Genomic DNA, 25,744 nt, shown 5'->3' on the forward strand with positions numbered 1-25,744 from the left:
GCATGTGCGATGGGAGAGGCGAGAATGGTTTCGCGGGCGAAAAAGGAGACGAGTGAAAGAAAACGAGGAAAAAACGAGCGCCAGGGTTGTGGAGGGGGGCAAATGTACACATGGGGATAGAAAGAGAGACACCGCGGGGGTACACACCGCGGTAATTATAGAGAACAGGTACATCCTCACCGATTTCAATGATTTTTAAATATGTTATAGAAATCAATATTTTGAACAAGTTTTTCCTATACATATTAGGTTGTCCAGAAAGTTCGTGCCAATTTCTAAGAAACATTCAAAAACACGTTTGAGTTTTAATATACAGGGTGTTCCAAAAGTCGGGGAGGAGCCGAAAATGAGGGGTAGCTGAGACGATTCTGAACAACAATTTCCTTTGCAAAAATGTCGGATGGGGCTTCGTTAAGGAGATATTAAGAGAAAATCCCGACCAATCAGAGCGCGCGTAGAGCGTTCGTGCGGCCGCGGTAGCGATGGCTACGCGCTAGGCGGCAGCGTAAATGTCCTTCGATGCACGTCGAGTCACTTGTTCGCGTACAAGCGCGGCCGTCAGCGCGTAGCCATCGCTACCGCGGCCGCTCGAACGGTCTACGCGCGCTCTGATTGGTCGGGGTTTTCTCTTAATATCTCCTTAACGAAGCCCCATCCGACATTTTTGCAAAGGAAATTGTTGTTCAGAATCGTCTCAGCTACCCCCCATTTCCAGCTCCTCCCCGACTTTTGGGACACCCTGTATATTTATTGAATTACATAGGTGCCATTTTGTTCCACACCTTTCCACCTTTTAAGAGATGTATGCATGTTATTTGTTTTCAAGCACTTCAATATATTCAGACCTATACCAACTACCAAAAATCGACATGGACTTTCCGGACAACCCAATATAACCGTCGCTCGGCCTTAGTTTCCGAGATATTTGCACTCTTTGTTCAATTAAAAAATAAATTAGTGTATCATATCTACCGCATATAGTCAAATATTCACGCAAGTTCATTTTTAATCATTTGAAAGCAATCCGTTCAGTAACGACGTCAGTGTCAAACTAATTTTTTTTAAACAATCGACGATTGACGACTCTACGGTTACGCACACACTGCTACAGACGCGTAGCTACACGCAATATTCATTATTGGTAGTAGCAATGGTATTTTGCAAATATCTCGGAAACTAAGGCCGAACGACGGTTATATGTATAGGAAAATGTAGCTCAAAATGTTGATTTCTACAACATATTTAAAAATCATCGAAATCGGTGAGGATGTACCTGTTCTCTATAATTACCCTCACCGCTAGCGAGAGAATTCGCGAGTAGCATGGGCGAGTAGCGAAGGAAAAAGCGAGAAAGCTAGAAAGGAGAGAAAGAAGACGATAAAAGGACGGTATCGATGGCGATGGCGATGGTAATGGTAAATAGTGACGACGGTGGTGGTGGTTGTTGCGAGTGGAGGTGGCGAACATCGTCCGAGAACCCAGAGAAGTGAGCGTTGACCGTGATCGGGAGGGTGCAGAGGGGGTTCGAGGTTGCTCGAGAGGGGAACGAGTGGGGAGAGAAGCATAGTCATCGAGATGCTTAGCCGTTGAACGTGGTTGAACGGTCGTTGATGTGTGCGAGCGTGTGACAAGGAAAGGGACGAAGGAGGACGCGTTGACGAAGAGTGGGGAGAAAGCGGCGACCGAACCGCGGGCCTCCCACATCACGGATCGTCATTCCTAGCCGAGAGTCTTGGACGTTCGCGACGCTTCTCCAGCCCCAGAAACAAGGGATTCGAGCGATTTTTATTTTAACGCGCACGTTTCCACCGTGCTACGTCACGGTTAACGCGTAATCGTGAGTCGATAGTCCGCTAATTAGAACCGAACGCCGAATATCGTTTCCCTCCCTTGACTACCCTCTCCCTTGGAAACTTTGCCTATTCGTTTCCCCCTCCAACTCGTATCCTTTGGCTCGCGTTATACATCCCTCGGGCAGTCGAGAGACAGGGGCAGGGAGAAAGCGCGAACGAAAGTCGGCGTAAAGAGTGGAGAAGGATCAGTGCGAGCACATACGTCGAGAAGGGCGGTTCGACGTAAGAAGTTTAAGTTCTCGATTGGCATCGTTTGGGGAAAGGCCTGGTGTTTGGTACACACGCGGCTCACTTGGGATATATATTCGTTACGTAGCAAGGCGCCGTGTTGTGGTGCTAGCGCGTGTGGGTGTACCACCGGCGTTCCGTTCAGTCCGCCAAAAAGTGAATCGGACGTACCGTAGCGGGACAGGAGACTTGGATCGCCCGACCGTTTCCGATCGACCGAGAAACACGCTCGTTAGAGCGAGAATAAACGCGCAGCTTGCCAGAGGCTCCTTCGCGCCAGCGATTTTACACGCGACTCGTTCCCGTGCTTTTTAGCGAGGATGTCGCACAAGATGCAGGGCCAAGGAGCACCGGTTCACGGGGGCAAATTTCAGGTGAGTCGTTTTTCCCTGGTTTTATTAGGTTGTCCGAAAGGTTTCTTTCGTTTTATTAATAATTAATATATACACAATACTGTATGTTTTATGTTACATTACTGAATTGTGCACGATTCATTTTGCTCCATTACTGTTATTTCTAGTCTAGAGTCTCCATGTTCAAGTATTCTTTAGAATCTTTTTTTCTTCAAATCCAGAAGGAATTTTTCAATGGTTGCATATATGTATATCCATTCATATTTCAAGGAATCAGTAACACGTAGTTTCATAATTCATGCAGTGTTGCGTGTATTAGTGTAACAATGTAATATATGGATGAATGTAATAATATAATAAATAAGTACATAGGCATATACAGTAATATTAGATTGTCCCAAAAGTTTCTTTCGCTTTATTAACACGTTGACTGTCAGAGAAATATTCTTGAAAATTTCTGCTAGGATTAAATATTATTCAGACTATTGGAGACTAAGAGTCTTTGGTCCTTTAGGAACAAGACCTCAGTATATCATTTGTTATCCTTTCAAATTATTTCTTAAAATATTTATTATTATTAATAAATATTCTTAGTATTAGGTTGTCCCAAAAGTTTCTTTCGCTTTATTAATAACTAATACATGCACAATAGTTTGTTTTATGTTACATTACTGAATTGTGTACGATTCATTTTGCTCCATTACTGTTACAACATTAACATCTGAGAAATTGGATCGTCAATTTATATAAACACTGCCACACAAAATTATTGACTGCAAATTACGAAAGAAACTTTTGGGACAACCTAATACTTGAGAGAAAATGAAGTGAAATTAATTCTAAAATTTGCAAATACAAGCTCTGAAAATTGTTGCTGTAATGATTCTGTAGACTTCCTAAAGGAACGTCAACATTTTTGCATTAAGAATTAGAAGTTTCAATGTATATTTTCCAAAAACAATTGACGAATGACAAGGTATTTACATTACTGAATTGTGTACGATTCATTTCGCTTCATTGCTGTTACAGCATCAATATCTAAGAAATTAGATTGTCTATTTATATAAACACTGCCACAGAAAATAATTGAATGCAACTCACGAAAGAAACTTTTCGGACAACCTAAGAGCTCTTTGAGCTCTTTCACACGACGATACGCGTATCGCAATACGCGTATGCGATATGTATCTACTAGCAAGATACTTATGCGATACTGTATCCAACTAATTTCGTAGCTCGATGTTGATCATTTGTTTTTCAGTTAAACATATCTTCTCATTTGAGAAACACGCGTTCTTAGTTAGTGAAAACCTTTCTGAAATAATGGATGAGATTGAAGCTTTATCCATTTGGTTTCTACATAAAAAAGTTGCCGGCGGCCGACCAACCGCGAATACCGAAAATCAGTATCGCGATACTATATCTCGCGAGAATCGCCGTCTGAACGCTTCCATAACATTATGTGTACCATCGGTATCCTGCATACGCGTGTCGTCGTGTGAAAGAGTTCTAATAGTTTCGCGGATCCGTTTTCGCACCTTCCTGCAAGGAATTAGTTTTGGACTGATTTTTTAAAGAAATTAATGGGTTCATTAGTTGTTGACACTGTTGTGATTGAGGTTGGCGAATTGTGAATTCCGTTTAGATCGAGTTTTACTTTTGTTTGAAATTATGTGCCTTAAAGAGAGGAAGACTGCGGGAAAGCATAAATTATGGCGGGAACTAATAATTTACCTTTTACTCCAAAATTTCTTTGAAGAGTATTAACACGTTGATCGCCATGTCACCCATATATGGATGACAGTGCTTTTTACTGAAGAAATACAAAAATTAATTTTGAAAGTTAAATATCAAAGAAAATGAATTTATATGAAATATTTGAATTTCGGTGAAGTTAGAAAAATAAATACCACAATAAATGTTTGATTATGTAGTCTTCAATAGTCAGTAAATAAAATTTAATCGCAGTAGAAATTTTGAAGAGTATTAGTGTGGCAGTCAACGTGTTAATTATTAAACAAGTTATGAACTTTGTGAACTTTTAGTAACTCACCTGGCGGTTTTAATCGTTCAGTCGCGACAGTTTTGTCATTGTACTGAAAAATCACATCGAATATGGACTACAAGTAATACACAAGGCTTAAAGTGTAATCTTTCGAATTGGAGCACGCGACTGATATCGCGATAAAAATAAAAATCGTCTAACACTGGTTTATATAAAAAAAAAAACGATAACGTTAACGCGAAGGGATTAATGAATATATGTATGTAAATGCACGTATGTGTATGTTTCAAACTTTTGCATATGAAATATATTTGCATCGAGATAGAAATAGATGAAAATAAAATAGCGATAGGTTTGTGTTAAAATTTTTGATTCGAAGCGTTGACAATTGAGCGAACGAATTGTAGACGCTTCGAACCAGTAGCAGAAAAGTTTCAGTAACATCGTAGTCAGGTTTTCTATTTAGTATTCATCGATAGAGGTAGAAAACGACGTTCGGTCGCGAACCGCGTTGCGTAACGAGCCGCTTAATTAAAAATTCGCAGCGAAACGTCGTCGGAACGGACTTATCGTGGATTAACGGTTACGTCGTTGTCAGAGGCGATCATCTGATCGCGTGAGAATTAATTAAATCTCAACGGAAGTGCAACCGACAACGGTGTGTGCATAAATAGGATCCCGACAAAGTATCAAACATTTAATATTCAAAATGCAATAATGTTTATTTAAAAATCGACATACTACTACTACAACTGCTGCTGCTACTACTACTAATACTACTACTACTACTACTACTACTACTACTACTACTACTACTACTACTACTACTACTACTAATAATAATAATAATAATAAAATGGTATTAATTCGTGCTAATATTAACATACATCATGAATGAAAACAGACAAACGTATATTAATGATTGTTGAGTACGTCCATACAACATATTCATGTCCATGGTATGAGTCATAGTTGAAACAGCAATGCATTTTATTTCTTGTTTTATTATCCTCGACAACATTCAAGAAACAATAACATACTATATGCGGTTTATAAATAACGCGATAAGCTAGATACGTAGTAGCGAACATATTTAGCATGAGCTCATAATTCATCCTAAAACGATTTAAGATATCAAGAGAATTTTCAAGAAAAGATTTTAGAATATATCGAAGTAATAATAATTAAATGGCAGTGCAATTTTTATTTGAGGATATCCAATTAAACTGCACTGTATTATCCAATAATACGTTCCCTATTTAGAGGCTAATTTGCAATTGAAACAGACGGTTCGGTGAGACTATACAAATGGATATTAATGTCGTCACTGTGGAAGTCATAACGCAAGCACGTGGCGACTGAGCAAACTAACGTGATCGTAAGAACAATTAAACAAATATTTATCGAACCAATACGGGTGGCAGTGCGCAAATTTCTAATACCGTAAGCGTAATATCCTTTGCTAGAAAATTAGTATTCAAGTTCAATATGTGACTCTTTTATGTCGCAGTTAGGATGTGCAGTTATATATTCAGAACAATTACTCCTGCAAAACAATGTTAAAGTTGGAGTTACTAATTCCAATTTTGTAACGGTTTAAAATCTCTTGAAAAGTTACGATTCGAGTAACGATGACTATGATTTCTCTGGATGCTTCCAATGACTCCTAGTATCTACAGTGGGTGTAGAAAGTATTCGTACACCGATCAATTTGTAATTTATAATTTGTAATTTGTAATTTATTAACTTATTTTTTATAAACAATGACATTCTACATGTTCTAGGAAATCTCTAGAATAGATAGATTACAAAAAAAAAAAACAAATAGCTATTTATGTAAGTTGCGAAATTAACAAAGAATCAACAATTAATCGATAGAAATATTGAAGCAATAAGTATTCGCACTACTGTTTAAAAGTACTTGACTGGAAATTTGATGTTTTCTAATTCGCACGGAGCAATAAACTAATGTGTTTACGTTACAAACTCTGCTGTATATGGTTCGTCATAAGAATCGTACAAATACTTATTGCTTCTATACTTTCACCCACTTTTCGCATTTTTTTGTTAATTTCACAAATTATATTAACTTGTAAATGTTGCTTGGACTATATCTATCTTAGAGACTTCCGAGAATATGTAAAATATCATTGATTATAAAAAAGGAAGTTAAGAAACGGCAATTTCACACAAAAGTTTTTTAGGAAATTGATCGGTGTACGAATACATTCTACATCCACTGTATCTCTGGTATAGTTTCCCTTGCAACTCTGTCACCGTCCGTTGACTTGTCTATCAGAACGGATGAACTCGTCAATCGATAGATTGTGTCGAGTTAAAGTGCGAGCATATGCTTCCTCAAAGAGTTTCATTAGAATGGTTTGCTTTCATTTGTTAGGAGTGGTCAGTGCTTGGCACACTCCACGTTCTCGATGGTACGTAAAGTATAGTTACTTTGCATCTCACGGGGTATCCATTCCAAAATATTTTGGTGAAATGCTTTATTTTATCTAATACAATTTAATTTGAAAGTGAACTTGGTAAGTTCTAGTGTTAAGGGGTTAATCGCAGTCAGGAAAATGGAAACGGACAGTTTCTTGTGTTTTTTTTTTAAGGTATTAAATAATAATTTTTATTAACGAAATGTAAAGATGTTACAAAGTATGTCTTAAAGAACTATAAAAGAATTTTCGTTTTAAAAAAAGGTTAATTCATTTGGTCATAACGCGATTGCGTGGGTGGCCATTTGGTTTGCGGTGAGCATAATTTCTCCAAACTGATACACCTGGAAACAAAATTAAAGGTAAATTTGGAAAATATATTAGACTAACGGGTCCCCGATCGAAGGATTTTTTATTTTCTTGTATACTTTTTTTTTATCCTGTATCGAATCGCTTAATTTTAGGGAAAAAATTGAAAATCAACTCTCAAATGTACGCCATCTTGTTTTAAATTAATTTTTTCCAAAATCCTAGACTAATCTGTTTTCGAAATCTACCTTTGTTTTTGTTTTCAGGTAAACCAGCGTAGAGAAATCTTGCTCACCGCAAACCTATGTTTTTAAATCATCGTCTACGTCATCGGCTTTTATGACGATGTAAATTAATCGTTTCTTAAAACAAAAAATGTTTTTTAGTTATTTAAAACATGCTTTATAATATACTTAATTGTTACTTGTGCAAATTATTATTTAATAACTAAAAAAAATCACAAAAAAATGTCGTTTTTCCTCTTCCTGACTGCGACTAACCCCTTAATATGGATGGGGTATGGTTTCAAGTGAAGGAAGAGAGAGATTAATCTCTGCCATACCCCATAAGATGTAAAGTATTACGATACTTTATGGTACATCATTTTTCAATGCTCGAAAAAAAAATGAAATTGGCCAGGGTACGTTACCCGAGATACTTGGACACTCGAGAACATGATATCGATACGTGATATCGAGTAGGACCCAAGAGGATGAAGACAGATTTACAGTATTCGTTCAGATATTCTTTAAAAAGACCGCCTGGCTAAATGAATGTAAACTACCATCTGTAATCAATTCATTACAGAATGAATTATATAATATGAATCACCTTTAAGGGAAGCTTCTATAAAATGTTAGATTCCAAGGCTATAAGAACATTTTTATTATTTTTACGTCGTAGTTGTATTAGGTTGTCCCGAAAGTTTCTTTCGTAATTTGCACTCAATTATTTTGTGCGGTAGTGTTTATATAAATAGACGATCTAATTTCATAGATATTCATGTTGTAACAGTAATGGAGCAAAATGAATCGTGCACAATTCAGTAATGTAACATAAAACATAAACTATTGTGCATGTATTACTTATTAATAAAACGAAAGAAACTTTTGGGACAACCTAATAGATGATATTGAAAGAAATTAAATATGTTTTGAAAAATGTTGCCTGCTCCACAACCACAAGTTCGAAGATTAAATTATTATTAGAAAAGTAAGACCGATAATAGTAGTTTGAAAATAGTTTGAATGCATCGAACAACACGACTATTTAACCAAGTATAAACAAATTGAACCGTCAAGCATATTGCGACTTAATCGATCGCTTTGTTGCGACACTTACTACCATAAATAGAATCGGAAGTTCATCGTTATGCGATCGTGTAAAAGAAGTGATTTGAAAAAAGCAACTACTCGATGATACTAATTAAGAAATTATGAATTTTCGCGTAATACGTATATCTAAGTACACTCCTTCAACGAACGAACATTTCAGGAAAAGAAATACATTACATAAATATATCAAATGTTCAAGGGTAACACTTGGTTACACGTGTCTGGTTAATTGAACGATCATCATTTAATACCTTTTTTTTTTTATGAGCATGATAAAGCGCAGGTTTACCAACAAGTCGCACATATCTAGAAATCTATATAGTCAGATTTAAAATGTATTCTCCTTATCTTCAACGTTATCCAAATCTTACTTCTATAAATGATAATAGTGTCATTATCTAGAAGCGATAACGAGTTCCAAGGTTGTATGTCTTCCTCCAAACAGAAATTATTTTTTTTTTTTTTATAAAAATATACTTTTTCACGCACAATGATACGTCGTCGTCGACATTTTTCGCAAACATAGTCAACGATGATGTATCGTTGTTGCCTCTGAATGGGTTAAGCCTTTGTTCGGTTCATGAACGTCGACAGAGAGGAAGATTTAGTCACCGTGCTTAAGACTGGAAACGAGCCAGTTTGGAAGGGAATATTCGGCACTAGGTAGCAGAAATTCCACGGGTTACATTTCCCATGTAGTAATAGCGGATCGTGGAGCTGAGGAGGACGGGACAAAGGGACTGGTGGGAAGGAAGATTTCTCTGGCAACAGGATTTCGGAGAAATCTGCGCTCGCAAAGGAGTCTTACAACCGTGGTCCCCTCTCTTCCCTTGTTATTCGCATGAGAGCCCTCTGGTGCCCCTCCAACGACCAACAGAAGTTTAAGGAGTATTCTAGTCTAGAGTCTCCATGTTCAAGTATTCTTTAGAATCTTTTTTTCTTCAAATCCAGAAGGAATTTTTCAATGGTTGCATATATGTATATCCATTCATATTTCAAGGAATCAGTAACACGTAGTTTCATAATTCATGCAGTGTTACGTGTGTTAGTGTAACAATGTAATATATGGATGAATGTAATAATATTAGATTGTCGAGAAAGTTCGTGCCAATTTTTAAGAAAACCTCAAAGGCACATTTCAATTGTAATATACATTTACATTATATGTACATTTATTGAATTACATGGGTACCATTTTGTTCCACAATCTTTCCACCTTTTAAGGAATGTATATATATCATTTGTTTTCAGCCATTTCGACATATTCAGACCTGCACCACTTATCAAAAATCGGCATGGACTTTCCGGACAACCCAATATGATAATATAATAAATGTATACATACATACAGTAATATTAGGTTGTCCCAAAAGTTTCTTTCGCTTTATTAATAAGAAATACATGCACAGTATTTTATGTTTTATGTTACGTTACTGAATTGTGCACGATTCATTTTGCTCCATTACTGTTACATCATGAATATCTATGAAATTAGATCGTCTATTTATATAAACACTACCGCACGAAATAATTGAGTGCAACTTAATATAATATACATACAATATAAGTATCATTTATTTTTAACAAAAACAATCAAAATTAAACGCAACACAAACGCTCTCATACAGGATAATTGACGAACATTTACTCTGGAATATAAATTAAAAAGAAAATCTAAATACACGTAACTTTTTTTTTTGATTTGCATGTACGTTTTGAGAAAATACAAACACAAAAATAGATTTTTCGAAGGTTCTGGACTAGAATACTCCCCTTAAAAAGAGCGACTGGTCCCTCAACGGACAATGATGGGGGGACGACCCTTTTTGTTTCGTAACCGAAACTAGTTTCTCAGCGCGGGAAACTCGACTGTAGTCGAAACTGTCGTTGCGAGTTTCGGCCAATTGGTGTTCGACAATGACGCGTTCCTTAGGAAGTCATGGCGACCACGGTTGTACGGCTACGTCATGGAAATTTCCTCGTCTCAACACCTTTCCTCTCCCCACCGCGTTGATTCGCGTTCTTTCTTGCCATTTCCCCTTCTTCCTTCCTTCCTCCCTCCCACCCTATTGCTCTGACCCCTTCTTCGCTATTCTGTCATCCTAACCTCTCGGTTTATGCTCCGTTCCCCTCCAGGCGCTCTTTTCGTCCTGGTTCGAGTACTCAATGGCGCTCTTCGTGAAGAATGGATATGGATGTAGGTCAAAAAAAAAAAAAAAGTAGAAGAAGCCATTGTTTACGCAAAAGGCTATATTTATCTAGTGGTAATTACAGATTCGTTAACACTGCATTGAATGGCGTCTACGTGACGTCATACGTGGCAATTTGGAAATTGCTATAAAAATGGCGATTTGGCATCGTGAGCCATTTTAGAGATTTCTTTGAAGAGTGCGCAGGAGCCAGAGCGAAACTGAACTGAAAAACTTTTTTATTGGTTAGTCCTTTAACGGACTGTTTAACCCTATATACATTTTTGCATCACACTTAACTATCTAGGTACATTATAAATTTTATTTCATAAAGTTACCTTATTTCCTATCTATGTAACAACTTAAATTTATGCTTTACCTCATCATTTTCTTTCTTTTTTTTTTGCTTATCCTCTATAGGAACTCCATTATAATTCTCTTTACCATGTCTAACAAAATAATGATCTCATCTCGCATCTTTCTTTTTTTTCTATTCTTTTTTTTTTGGAAATGAGAATTTGTTTAATGATATAAAATTAGATTAAAAGAATCTTTCCATTTCCAAACTGTATTTCTTATTTACTTAAATTTAACTTACTATACTATTTACTATTTTCTATTGTAATATTATCGTAATAAGTAACTAAACAATATTGTTTGCTTTTACCTGTGTGGTTTTATTTTATATTCATTTCTTTCTCCTTTAACTTTTAAGGAGATTAACTTTCTCCTTTAACTTTTAACTAAACTCCGAGTTGACTTCAGCAACAGTCGCGGAAAAAGTAGGAAACTCCGGGACCAGGACAGAGAGGGCGATACAACAATTACAGGAGAGATGAGGACAGGGCGATTAGGTTAGCATGATTTTTTTCGAAGATATTAAAGCAAAGAAACAATATTTTCTAATAATTCTGGTTTTAATATATTCGTTACACTTTGGCGGACGCGACTCCAAGGCCTGATTTTGAAATTTCAATCTTGAAACTTTATAAACAATAAAAGTACGTTTGCTATCTTCACTTTATTGTTTATAAAGTTTTAAGGGCGAAATTGCAAAATCAGGCCTTGGAGTCGCATCCGCCAAAATGTAACGAATATATTAAAACCAGAATTATTAGAAAATATTGCTTCTTTGTTTCAATATCCTGAGAAAAGAATCATGCTTGCCTAATCGCCCTGTCTTCGTCTCTCCTGCAATTGTTGTATCGTCCTCTCTGTCCTGGTCCCGGAGTTTCCTACTTTTTCCGCAACTGTCGTTGAAGTCATCTCAAAGTTTGGCTCCGGCTCCTGCGCACCCTTAACTCTTTGAGGTTAGGTTAAATGCTGGCCCACCTTTTCTTCTTCAAAAAATAGTTATCATAGTCTCACAATTTCATGTTTTTATTTAATATTTTGTTAAGATGCTTATCATCTAACACCCTTGAAATTTTGTTTCAAACAATTTGATGTATCTTGAAATCCAAGATAAATATTCATGTGTTCTGTTTCAAATGGCTCACCTTGTAGACTGAGTCATTCCGCATTTATTTTCTATTTCTGTCGCACAGAAAAGACCATTGTGCGGCATTTGGAATACGCGTGACGCCAGCGACGGTTCGGTCACCGTGCGATTTTTCGCGTCCATCTTCCGCGAACCTAATTACTACACATACATAGCAAACGTACACGCGAGACCGTTCGTTTCCGCTCTCCTCAGGTAGGAAGCGGTCGCGAGACCGGCGTCCTTGCGTGGAGGACCTTCGTAGTTTGAGTTCAACGCCGAAGTTGATTGCGTAAAAGCCTCTATAAAAATTAACTAGTTAAAAAGTCTCTAAACAAAGTCCATAGGAGCCAATATCGATTCTATTATTCGCGATCTTTCTCCCTTTCAGCGATTGAAGAGAAGTTGAATACTTTATCCACTCGTGACTAGCATAAAGCCGATCATTCTAATCGCGCGATCCAATTCTGTTAATCTAAACTGGATCATCCGAATCTAAAGCTGTTTCGATACTGGGATCACAGAAAAGGGATTCAGATTCTAAAATGTTTGTTTGTTTTGCTAAAGTAAACATTTTAACCCAATATTGGATAATTACGCATCATTTTACATGTACAGTGGGTGTAGAATGTATTCGTACACCGATCGATCCCCCCCCACCCCAAATTTGGAGGGTAATTGTAGTTTCTCAACTTCTTTTTTTTATAATCAATGATATTTTACATATTCTCAGAAATCTTTAAGATAGATATAGTCCAAACAACATTTACTAGTTAATATAATTTGTGAAATTTAACAAAAAAATGCGAAAAGTGGGTAAAAGTATAGAAGCAATAAGTATTTGTACGATTCTTATGACGAACCATTTACAGTAGAGTTTGTAAAGTAAACACATTAGCTTATTGCTCCATATGAATTAGAAAACATCAAATTTCTAGTAAAGTACTTTTAAAAATGGTTCTAATAGAGGAATGGAAACAGATCTCACTTCGAATAACTAATAATTTAGTTAATTTAATGCTTAGAAAAGTTACAATAATTATAAAATCAAAAGGAAATCCTACGAAGGAAGTATTATATACTCGTAAATTAATGTAAATTTCTTTTTTTTTTTTTAATGAAGTTTTAACAATTAAACAGTTGTGGGAATACTTATTGCTTCAATATTTCCATCGATTAATTGTTTTTTTCTTGTTAATTTCGCAACTTACATAAGTAGCTATTTCTTTTTGTATGTTGTCTATCTATTCTAGAGATTTCCGAGAATATGTAGAATGTCATTGTTTATGAAATATAAGTAAATAAATGACAATTTTACATAGTTATTTTGGAAATTGATCGGTGTACGAATACCTTCTACACCCACTGTATATATTTTTCACACAATTGCTAGACTGTTTGTTATAATTCTTCAATCCTTTCAATACAAAAATAGGTGAAACTAATCCATTATCGTTGGAAAGTTCTGTGTCTGCAGTTTAAATGGAATTTAGCATCACGTTTTCTCCTCATGATCGCGTGCTTTGACTTTCCTGCGTAGTTGTCAGCGTTCTTCGCACGGGTCACACTGGTCAAGTAATGTTAATTCGACAAGTTGTTGTAAATCATCATTGATGGGAGTAAACAGAACCTAAATGAGAATAAATATTTGTCAGTCGCTTGCTTTCGAGGATCTGTGACCTAGAAAGGTTCAAAATAAATATCTTATTTCTTCATTAATTTACAATGCAGAGTGGTGCAGTTGTTACATTTGCAAGGAAATAAATAAATTACCCATAAAGGTACGGAGAGAAATTTATGATAATAAATTCATAATTCATAAATATCGCGCAGTACCGCTGAAAGCTTTTGGGAGATTTCAATGCCGCGGTAATAGCGCCATTGTCGCGTTTGAACTTTGATACATAGAAAGAATTTACTATTCAAATTTCACTGTTAACTATTAACCAATAAATATTGAAGTGGATTCGTTTTGTTTTGCTGTTGAGTGTGTCAAGGATAGATATCGATGTTATTTGATTATATGGAGACACTCCAATGCTAATCGATATTTGTTGCGCAATATTGGTCTTTGCAAAACAAAAGCTTCTTAAAACTTCTTAAAAAGAATAAATACGAGAAATACGCATTAAGTAGGGGTAGCAATATTTTTGGAGCAACACATCGTCATATTCAATTTAATACACCCCATAAAAGAAAGCAAATGGTTTGTTTATGATTTTGATCTGTAACGTTAGTTGAAATGAATTTGTACACTAGGAATATCCTGGCCCGCATCCAAGGAAGGAAATTGAAATATGGGGTTCGTAACTGCCATTATTCCCCCGACCATTCTTTAAAGAGCCTTTTGCTTTCGGTATAAAAATAGACGTCTGTCCTTGAAATCAAAACTGACAGCAATTGTGTGCAATTCAATAACGTGCTTATTTCGAAGTTCTATTGTTTAGCACAAGCGCGCATTGTTTATTTTAACTTAATAGGCTCTAAAAAATTGGCTGAGGCGAAATTGTACCTGTGCTTTGCGTATATATATTTTCATATTTTCATTACATATTTTCATTGCGTATATACAGTGGATGTAGAATGTAGAATGTTGAGAAGATTGGTGGTGAGGGTACATTCTGGTTGAATGAGTCTGTTTGGGAACAATCGAGACCAGAGTATCAATTGCAAATGTATCAAATTACAAATGGCTGGAAGATGAGAGAAGCGCAGATTGGTAAAGAGTATCGACGAAAAGGTGAAATCTTAGGTGAAGGGATATTAGTAATTAGAAATGTTTGGAGCGCTTTCTTGACTGAAAATCAAATTTCTTATTTGTGAGACTCTTTCTAAACGCGATAAATTGGCTGAAAATTGAATTTGGTTGAAATAAAATCCTTTTTAAACTCTACTCTCTAATATACAGTGGGTGTAGAATGTATTCGTACACCGATCAATTTCCCAAAAAACTTCTGTGTGAAATTGTAGTTCCTTAACTTCTTTTTTTGTAATCAATGATATTTTGGTAATTTCAATGATATTACGTATTCTCGGAAGTCTCTAAGATAGATATAGTCCAAGCAACATTTACTAGTTAATATAATTTATGAAATTAACAAAAAAATGCGAAAAGTGGGTGAAAGTATAGAAGCAATAAGTATTTGGACGATTCTTATGACGAACCATTTACAGGAGAGTTTATAACGTAAACACATTAGTTTATTGCTCCGTGCGAATTAGAAAACATCAAGTTTCCAGTCAAGTACTTTTAAACAGTTGTGCGAATATTTATTGCTTCAATATTTCTATCGATTAATTGTTTTTTTCTTGTTAATTTCGCAACTTACATAAATAGTTATTTGTTTTTTTTTTGTAATCTATCTATTCTACAGATTTCCGAGAATATGTAGAATGTCATTGTTTATAAAATATAAGTTAATAAATTACAATTTTACATAGTTATTTTGGAAATTGATCGGTGTACGAATACTTTCTACACTCACTGTACATTTTCAATTTAATAATTAATTTGAATACGACATCCCGTTAGTTCAGTTTAGTACTGCGTAGTCATACGTTTGTTTCCTCTGTTCTATTTCATTTTAATATCTAACGGAAGGAGATGTACGCTCTGATAAAAAGAAAGTTTACCTTCCGGTATGTAAGTAGTCATCAACGGATCGTTTCACTTTACTCACAGATTGTGCGCATCAACACACTTACTGTAAAAGTGTAATAACGAGTATGATAGCGTGTCGCACTGATTCAAAAAGTCTTCACTTAATGAATTGGTCGAAATCGTGTTAATATAAAAATTGAGAGGCTTATGCTAATAACACTAAACTCGTCTGATAATTTCCTACCGACCAATGAATATGCTTATTTTTATCTTGTAATAGGATTTCGTGGGTCAGTAGTGACCCAAGCATCGTAGAACAATTTATCGTTCATCACATCGACACGAGTGTACGCGTGGTGTGATTAGATAACTGTCGGTGTCTATATAAATCTTCCACGGCGCCAGATGATTCATCCAGCCATGTGCGTGTCTAGCCGACATCTAGGTGGACGTATAATTTCATTAGGACATATGTATAATTTCATACAGGGAAATCAACGGACGTTAAAATACGCGTCATCGTTCCGTGAAAACCTTTGACGTTGTCTTGAATGGAAGATACGGTGAAAATATCTCCCTTAACCGATTCTCAAGTATCGACGGTATGAATATTAATAAACGAATGCTTCGAAAATATTTCTTAGAAACAATTCGTTAGCGATAACTATGTTAGAAAGTTACTCTATCGTTTTAAAGTCATGCTGTCAGTATTCATATTTTGGTTTCTTCTAATTTTTTGTTCTATTCAAATAGAAATTTATTATTCATGTAAACGTGCGTTAATAGCCAATCAATATAGTTTGATCTCGGGGAAAATATTGTAGCTAAATTATAAATTAAAAGTTTTAGTAGAATCGCGTGAAATTTAAAAATGAATTTATCAATATTTGTAAATAACGGATATAAAGCTTCATGCGCAAAAAGATATTTGAAATTTATATTTGAAATTTGTACTCTAGTAATAAAACTGATAAAAATGTAGTCGGTTTATCATAGTGGAGTATTTTTAATCACGCCATCGGATAATTTTATTGTATTAGAATCTTCGATAGTTCGCGTTACGCAAGATAATGTCCTCGAGGAAAAATTGTATATTTCCTCCAAGTACCATAATTCATCGGTGATTCACGTTTTACAGAGAGCATTAAACGGCGTGCATGAAACTACCACATCGAGATTACAATTAAAGTCAGGAAACGAATTGGGTGAATTACGACTGGTCAGCAGAAAAAAAGTTATGGCCATGGCCAGTAACGATCTAGGAGAACAATAAAACCGGATATAACAAAACTAAGGGAAGAATTTGTCGGACTGAATATTTCATGAAAGAATAAAATCTTGGAAAAGTAGGCGAGTAGGTTTTACATTCAATAATTTTCATTTAAATTCCGATCCAAATTTCTGTATTCATTTAATTATTTTTAAAGGATATCAATTGGTTTCTACATAATTGCGTCATAGTCGTTTAACAAATATACATTTTTAATATTTATATCTCATTCTCATTCGTCCTCATTCAATTACAGTAAATTGCTATTCGAAACTTTCATCAGAATATTAATTATCACAATTCAAATTCTAATTCTTATTCACGTCAGAATGAATAATGATCCTTTCAAAGATTAAACGACTCGGGAATTTCGAACGTGAGCGCCGCGAGTTCCGACGTTATTCACAATGAACTTGAAAACGACGATGGACGATGCGCGATAAAACATATTTGCGCCGCTAACCGGAAGTCGATATCGCGAGTGAATGTGCAATAGTAAATCAAAAAGTGAACATTCATTGGATACACGACCGAGGCGTAAATTTGAACGACCTCGCTATAGGTGTACTAACGAACGCGTTTCGCTTTTATGTATGCGCGTTGCTTTATGCAAAGAATGGTGCGCGATGTCGGCGAAACATGGCACCATGTACGGCAGTGATTCTCAAACACTTTTTATTAGTTTCATTAGAAACTTGTTTGAACCATTAAAATTTACTTTAAATAGAAGATATTGACCAGGTGATATTGACCAAAATATTGAAATTAATAGATGACCACAGAACTCGAGAAATTTAATTACATTGAGTAGAGATTTAGAGTAGGTAATCGGAATAGGAATGTTTTCGTTGATTATATATGTATGGTTTAATATCTATTATATTATTTAAATATAATTGAACGAGAAGTACACGGTGTTTGAAGAATACAATAAAATAATTTATAGTTGAAGAAGGGTACTTTCGGTGAAGAATCGTTTCAATCATCCTCGTACTTTAATCTCGTACATCATACAAGGTGTCCCTAAAATCACAACACATAAAAAGTAAATAAATATCGTATTCGGAAAATTCTTCCTCATATTTTTGCTATGCTATTACTATTTCTCCAATGTCTTTAAGACCAACAATGGTCTCTGAAAGGTCGCAAAAATCGAAAGAAATTCTTTCTGTAAACCACTGAGGTCTCCGCACATAACAGTACCGGTACACCCACGCGTCCCTGTGTTCATAGAGGGTGGAATATTGCGCGATCGGCGAGGGGGCGAAGAGCCGGTGGAGGGGGGGGGGGGGGGTTTCAGGCTTTACGTTCGATTCTCGACCAGGGAGAGTTCAGCGGTCTCGAAGTAGTCGAAGTCACGCAAGCACGTCTGGAGTTCGCAAGACTGGCGCTTCTCGGCGACGCCGACGCCGACGTGCACGCAACACGCGTCGCGCAGACGCACGTGGTGCATATCGCCGATAATAAAGTAACACAAACCTACAAAGTTCCGCTATTTTTGCACGAAAATATCTCTGCTAGTAAGACTGTTAAGAGACTTTCAACGGGACTGTCAAACCAGTTTAGATGAGACTATTAAACCTCTTTAAATGAGATTGTCAGACCAGTTTAAACGAGACTGTCAAACCAGTTTAATGGTGACTGTCAAAGCTCCTTAAATGAAATTGTCAAACCTCTTTAACCGAGACTGTCAAATCAGTTTAAATAAGACTATCACACCTCTTTGAATGATCCCTCAGGGACTGTAGCTATGCTTGATTGCTGCTACAGTACGGGTTTAGCGAGACCGAGGTATCCGAGCAGATTATTGGCATCCGTAGTAGGGATGCCAGAGATTGATGAAGTGAGTTATGTAATCAAATTCAGAGACGAAGAGAGATATGTTGAAAATGTAAAATAACGTACAGCAAGAATGAAATGAATGTAAAGAGGAAATAAATGTCATACTGGTACTCAGTCTTTAAGTGGGACTGCTATACTTGTATTAGCGAGACTGCCAGACCTCTTTAAATGAGATTGTCAAACCTCTGTTAGCGACACGTCAGATCTCTTTCACTGAGACGATTACTCTTGGGACCTCTGTATGTTAGATTAATTTGTTTCCTAATCTCTATAAATAAAACAATTGTCCTTAGAACCTGTGTAAGCGAGAGGAAAATTTCTAGAACTTGAACAAATGGAGACTTGGATAAGTGGAAACCTAGACGAATGAAAGCCTGAACAAGTGGAAATTTGGATCGGTGAAAACATGCGTAGTATAATAACTTTATTATAAGTCTTGAAAATGATACAAAACTCTAAATGTCTACGAGAAGAGCTCGTTATTGACCACCGAGGTGGTCTCTAGCACGGCTCACAACGGTCTGCTGTGTTGGTGGCCCAAGCCGATGGTTCCGATCCTAGAAAATATCGGACCGGAGTTATAAAAAAGGGTGGCGTCCCTGCTAGCACTTGGGACCTCGATTGAGTGACGATGCCCATGTTTTCGGCCTACGTCTTCGGCAGGCCTGGGAAAACTCGTCCTTTCTTGCCTTGTGCCCGAATGTTTACCACACATGGAAAGTTGGAATAAATGAAAACTTGGTAACGTCGAAATCCGGACAAATGCGAGACTAAACTTTGAGATCCCACTTTGACGAATTCGACTATGCATAGTTTTCATAGATCCCAAGAATGTGCTGTTTAGCAGTAATCCGCGAATCTCGTTCGGCGCAGAGTATGGATCACCGGTCATCCACGCGATACGTTACGTAAACTTCATCGTGAATCATCGACGATCCATTCAGCAACGAACAAAGGGAGCCTTGTGGGTGACCAGTGAACCTACGCGACAGGAAGTGAAAAGTCTATCGTGGATGATTGGCGATGCCGTGTGGTATAGAAGGTAAATTTCACAGTAGATTATTGGGACCCACGCGATGGAGTAAGATGGAGTACTTAGCCGTGAGTCATTGACGATCAATGCGATACCAAACTCCTTCGTGGACCATCGAAACTGGCGTCTAGAAATTCTGTTATGGTTTTGAATTATTTCGTTAATGTTGGAAATAAAGTATTTCGGCTGTTTAGTTTCGATCGTAAAACAGCTGTATCGATCGACGCCCCGTTCTGTGGATGAATCACGAGCCGAAACATTGTTTTTTGTTCTATTAATTAGTTCGATTGATCGACCGTGCGCGAACGGTCATCGCATCGTCACACGTATTCCTTTATTGTATTGATATCCTCTACTCTCTAATTATAATAAACTATAATTACAACAGTTAATTTAGCTAGAAGGATATTATTGACACTGGCTAATCAATAAGAAGAATTTTCTTACTTATATTTCAACGTTCGAAACGATATCTCTTATCAAATCTCATCTTATCACTTGTGCAACTCTAGCGCTGACTAACGTTCAGGAATATAGATAAATAAATCAAGAGAAACGCAAACACTTGGAGATAGCTGGGTGAATTTAGACTTTGAAGAAGAATGCATCACATTATCAACAAAGGATCGATTGGCTTGTCAACGTTTAAATACCACCTGTTGTTTCTATTCTATCGATCACCACGAAACGTCAGCTAACCTGCCTTATTGAACAAGTTATCTATTTGATACCATCGCGAGAATTGATGCGTATCAGCACTAGGTGATAAGCTGATGGAACATCAAAGAACGAAAGGGCTGACGTGGAAAATTGTTAATCGCTCACGATACGGAACAAAATGCTACCGAACCAAAGATAACTTGGACTCCTTTCATGCTATACCATGATTCTAAGAAATCGATACGTGTCGGTATTAATAGATAAGTGAATGGATTGGACCAATTATTACTGTGCATCTCATAGAAGAAATAGTCGATCGACACAATACGAAACATGCTGCTGAACCAAGGATAACTTGGATGTACTTGAAACTAAGAAATTGATATTTATTTCTTAGGATATTTATTATTTGGTAGAGGATATGTCTCAATTTGTCTCAGTCCACCAGAAAGAGTCTTTGGTCCTTTAGGAACAAGACCTCAGTATATCATTTGTTATCCTTTCAAATTATTTCTTAAAATATTTATTATTATTATTAATAAGTATTCTTAGTATTAGGTTGTCCCAAAAGTTTCTTTCGCTTTATTAATAACAAATACATGCATAATAGTTTATGTTTTATGTTACATTACTGAATCGTGCACGATTCATTTTGCTCCATTACTGTTACAACATGAATATCTATGAAATTAGATTGTCTCTTTATATAAACACGACCACATCAAATAATTGAGTGCAACTCGCGAAAGAAACTATCGGGACAACCTAATATATCCATTATTTGGTGGATGATGAGTCCCATCTTGACTGTCTTCATCTTAGTTGAAGTCTTTGATCCTTCAGGAACAAGATCCCAGTATCTAGTGTTACGACATCGAGTCACTTGTTATCGCCTCAAACTTTGATGTTTGCTAAACAATATCATCTTGCAACGATAACTGTGCGACTGCAAGACGCCAGGCATCGCTTTACTGCTAACTCATGCAGACGCATGGTTCGTGTCAAGGATCTATGCCATCCTTGACCCGGCTATAAACCTTCGCAAACAGAAATAACGTCGATCTATTTGTCTTCAACGCATCCTCGGAATGTGCTGACGGTAGCATATCAGTCTCGATAGATATGTAAATGGGATTTGGGATATCTCTACCGTATTAGAGCAGGAAAATTTACCATAGACCACGATTGATCCATAGGAATCTTAGCAGGCTGCTATAATACCACTGCTAATATTTATTTGTCACCACAACAAGATTCTGGAAAATTGATGTGGGAGTCGTTGATAACAAGCTAGACAAAGTCTATCATAGCCCACCATTGATCCAAAATAAGTCAAACAAGGCGCTACAACATCAATGATATAATATCCATTTTTCACCATAGAAAGTTTCTGGGAATTTGATATGTGCCATTGATAATAGGCGAGTCAATAGATAGGACCATCGCTAATGTAGCTACATCGAAGAAGTTCACCGTAGGTTACTCATCCAAACGAAACTAAACTGGATGCTACAACGTCAAGGATAATTTACATAGACATTAAAATACACGTCACTGGATTAATTCAATTTTTCTGTAATTAATAGTAAAAAAAAGTTTAGACGCGATTCATACACTCCAGTATTAACACATCTTGCGCGGATGCTTTGCCGCCAAACTCTCAACCGAGTAGCGGACGATTTTTTACAATTCGTACACAAAATTACTTCTGCAGAAAATAGCTGCAGTTTGTGAACTTTAGGTATTTATAAAATAAAACTTAGTTTCTCTTTAAGCTTATAGACATTTATAAACTTGGGAACAAAGTAGTTCAGTAGTGGTCTGACTTTCGACAGCTGTCTCTTGTCATTGTTTTCGGAAAAATTGGCGTTTCTACACAGGGATCCGTGCTCCAATAATCCTCTTTTCGGTCCTTACGCACTTGTCCCATAAGAAGAATAAGCCCTAAAAATTTCTTCGTGTCTTGTATCGTAATGTCTTTCCATTTGAGAGCTTTCTTGGAAGTTGTGAATTTATCAATATATTTATAATAATATCAATTTGACTCTTCTACAAGGAATGTTAAAAAATTGTCGCCTACAAATAAATACAGCTACAGCATCCGCTACATTATCCGGAACGTTTTCCGTATCTATTCCTGATCGACCTAAAAACTCTTCCAAGACTGGGTGTTTGTCTACTGATGACCATTCTCCTTGAGAATCAGAATCATCCGAATCCGAGCTTGAATCAGAACTGCTTGAAATTATTCGTTGAATAATAGTTCTAGAACGATATATAATTTCGTCGTCGCTACAATCATCATTCATAACCTAGTCACCGCAATTCGATAAATTATCTGCATACAAATCTTCATCTTCACATTTTATTTTATCGTTGTCCATCCTGTGATTAACGGACAGTAGGTGTTTCTCGCCCTGGGTAGAGCTGTTCGAGTACTCGGAAAAGGCGAGCCGAGTTTTACTCGACTCGAATGGCCGGTCCGAGTCGAGTACTCAGAAGAAACGACCAGCTCAAAGGGACCGAGTAGCTCGGAGAGAAGCGAGCGGCTCGGATAAAACCGAGTAGCTCGGAGAGAAGCGAGCGGCTCGGATAAAACCGAGTAGCTCGGAGAGAAGCGAGTAGCTCGAAAGAACCGAGTAACTCGGACCGAAGCGAGCGCCTCGGAGGAGGCGGATTCACGTTGCCGAAACGTGACGGTCCGTGTCGTATATTCCGAATCGACCTTTACTCGGTTCTTTCGAGCCGCTCGCTTCTGTCCGAGCTACTCGGTTCCTTCGAGCTGCTCGTTTCTTCAGAGTACTCGACTCGGATCGAAAACTGGGTCTCAGCTCGACTCGGCTCGCGAGCAACTCGAAACATCCGAGTTTTCTGCAGGCTTAGCCTCGGGGCGGCGCAATAGTCCATGCAAAACGACTTTAGTCGCTTCCCGCGCACGATATGAATCTGCTCTAAACGACTTTAGTCGCTTCCCGCGCAAGATGTGTTAAGATACAGATCCATGGATTGATTCCAACCTACAGTACCTGCACCAAAATAAAGAACCTACCTACATCGCCATCGATCCAAACTATAGGAAACAGAGCATTACACTGCACCAAGGATAACTTTCTTCAACGATAGTTTCCCACAAGTCTCTGAGAAATTGATACGTATCAATAATAATAGACACGTTGGCCGAATCGCTCCCATAGTTGCACCAAAGAGGAAACGGTCTACCTTGGCGTCGAATCGCACGGCGCGAAACGGAAAGTCCTGGGTCATTGGTAACCCGGTCGCCGCCGGAACACGATAGCGTTATGTATGCACTGGTTGCGAATGCAGACGATACAACACGTCGCTGCATCCCGAGGACATGATGCAATCGTAGAAACGGCTCGCCTCTGCCGGATTTATCTTGCGGTGAAATCAAATTAAAAAGGTCAATGCTAACCAGTTTACGGACGCGTCCCTGCGCGCATATGCACGCGAGCTGCGCACGCGTACGAGCCAGTTGCGCACGCACACGCGCGAATTGCGCACGCGTTCGCGCGAATTCAGGGGCAAAAAGTATAGCGAGAGCGCGAGCGTGTCGGTTGCACGCAAACCAGCGCACCTATGCCAGGGGGCTGAACTTGGTCCGCGTAATGAACGATAGGGCGTTCGATCCTCGACTCGTGGGTTCACTGGTCTCCTAGAGGTAGTCACGCGAACGTGTCTCGAGACCGTTCGGATATCCTTGTAGCAGCACGGTCACTTTACGTACACATATAGGGTGGCTCCGTAAATATCGCCGGTTGAAATAGCTAGGGCTAGCAGTGCCAGCTCGATATTCGAGGATTCGATACCGCTGCTGCATCGATCTTGTTTAGTTTGTTGCACCCCTGTCCTGACGAGGACTAAATCGTTATTTAAGTTAACATTTTTCTGGTGGGTCCTACTCTACAGTTTCATTATTTTTACACTTATTGATAATGGTTAAAGTAGTAATTACATATTTGGTTTCCATTTGCCAGTACAGTGTCTGTGTTGGCAAATAGATTGTTTTGATGTGAATCTTCTAGTGTTATAGTCATCTCGTAAAGTAGATTAGAAAAATGAATTTGGAATTCACTTGTAAAGTACTTTATAAAAATTAATTTGTTTATTATTCGTTATTTATTCGATTGGACAGTTACATTTATACTTGTCATATAATTCACACTCTATTTTTTATTCTTCGAATTAACGAATATAAAAACGAATATAAAATCTTTATTTAGATTCTTTGTATGATATAACATGGTATTTGATTATAGTACAATGGACAGTTAAAATCAGCAATAATCAAGTGGATATACAATCAATTGTATAACCATTTCAAATTATTGATCCTTTCAAATTTGGAAAATTATTCGACATTTCGACTCTAAACGTTAAAATAAAATTTCATTTTCGCCCAAGCGAATTTTTGTTAACGATTATTACGAAAGTCCCACTTTTGCAATCATGATGAAATGCGCCTAGATATAACAGAAGATTTATAGAAGTTGAACATCCGTGCACGCGGTTTGCTTGAAGATTAGATAAGCACGTTTCACTATGAATGATAAAACCCACATAAATATCTTCATTCATTTGTACACTGTAACATGTCGGAGTAGCGGTGTTGTTCTCCAACTTGGTTTATTCGACATTCATAATATTTGTTCAAACGAGAATCCACGAACATATCTGCAAAACATTTACCATTTTTTTTACAATATGTTAGAATTTGTCAAGAAAATATTTGTCAGGAAAGACAAGTTTGATATTTCTGCGAGTTACAAATAGAATCAAACATACAGCGATTTATTTGTTTGAATAATTAATACATCAGTTTTAATTCGAGCTAAATTAGTGTAATATCATTCGATAATTTGAATTATAAATTTGCAAAAATATTCTCCTGTCGATCAGTGATATTTAAAATTTGTTCAGATAATAAATAACGTATAAAAACAAATGTACAGCGAAAAGTTTTTGTGACATTTATTTGACTAAATAATTACTCGAATAATTTATTGTTCGTTCACCACGAAATGTATTTTTTCATTCGTTGTACAACATTTTTATCCAGATAAAAGTATTATTATAAATATTTAGTTGGACGCAATCGTAGATGAAAATTCATAACTTTTTCCGCGAA

The 25,744-nt window shown here is 37.0% G+C and overlaps 1 protein-coding gene across 1 annotated transcript in view; it reads left to right on the top strand.

The window, feature by feature from the left end:
- The first annotated feature begins 1,604 nt into the window (after positions 1-1,604).
- The window catches only part of LOC128890174 (proton-coupled amino acid transporter-like protein pathetic), a 61,971-nt gene continuing 37,831 nt past the window's right edge, over positions 1,605-25,744 (top strand). Inside the window, exon 1 of the mRNA XM_054148440.1 lies at positions 1,605-2,455. Within this exon, the coding sequence (XP_054004415.1) occupies positions 2,402-2,455 (54 nt within the window). The 5' untranslated portion in view covers positions 1,605-2,401. The remainder of the gene's footprint in view (positions 2,456-25,744) is intronic.

The sequence above is a fragment of the Hylaeus anthracinus genome, unplaced genomic scaffold (assembly GCF_026225885.1).
Source record: "Hylaeus anthracinus isolate JK02 unplaced genomic scaffold, UHH_iyHylAnth1.0_haploid 12000, whole genome shotgun sequence".
NCBI classification, from domain to species: domain Eukaryota; kingdom Metazoa; phylum Arthropoda; class Insecta; order Hymenoptera; family Colletidae; genus Hylaeus; species Hylaeus anthracinus.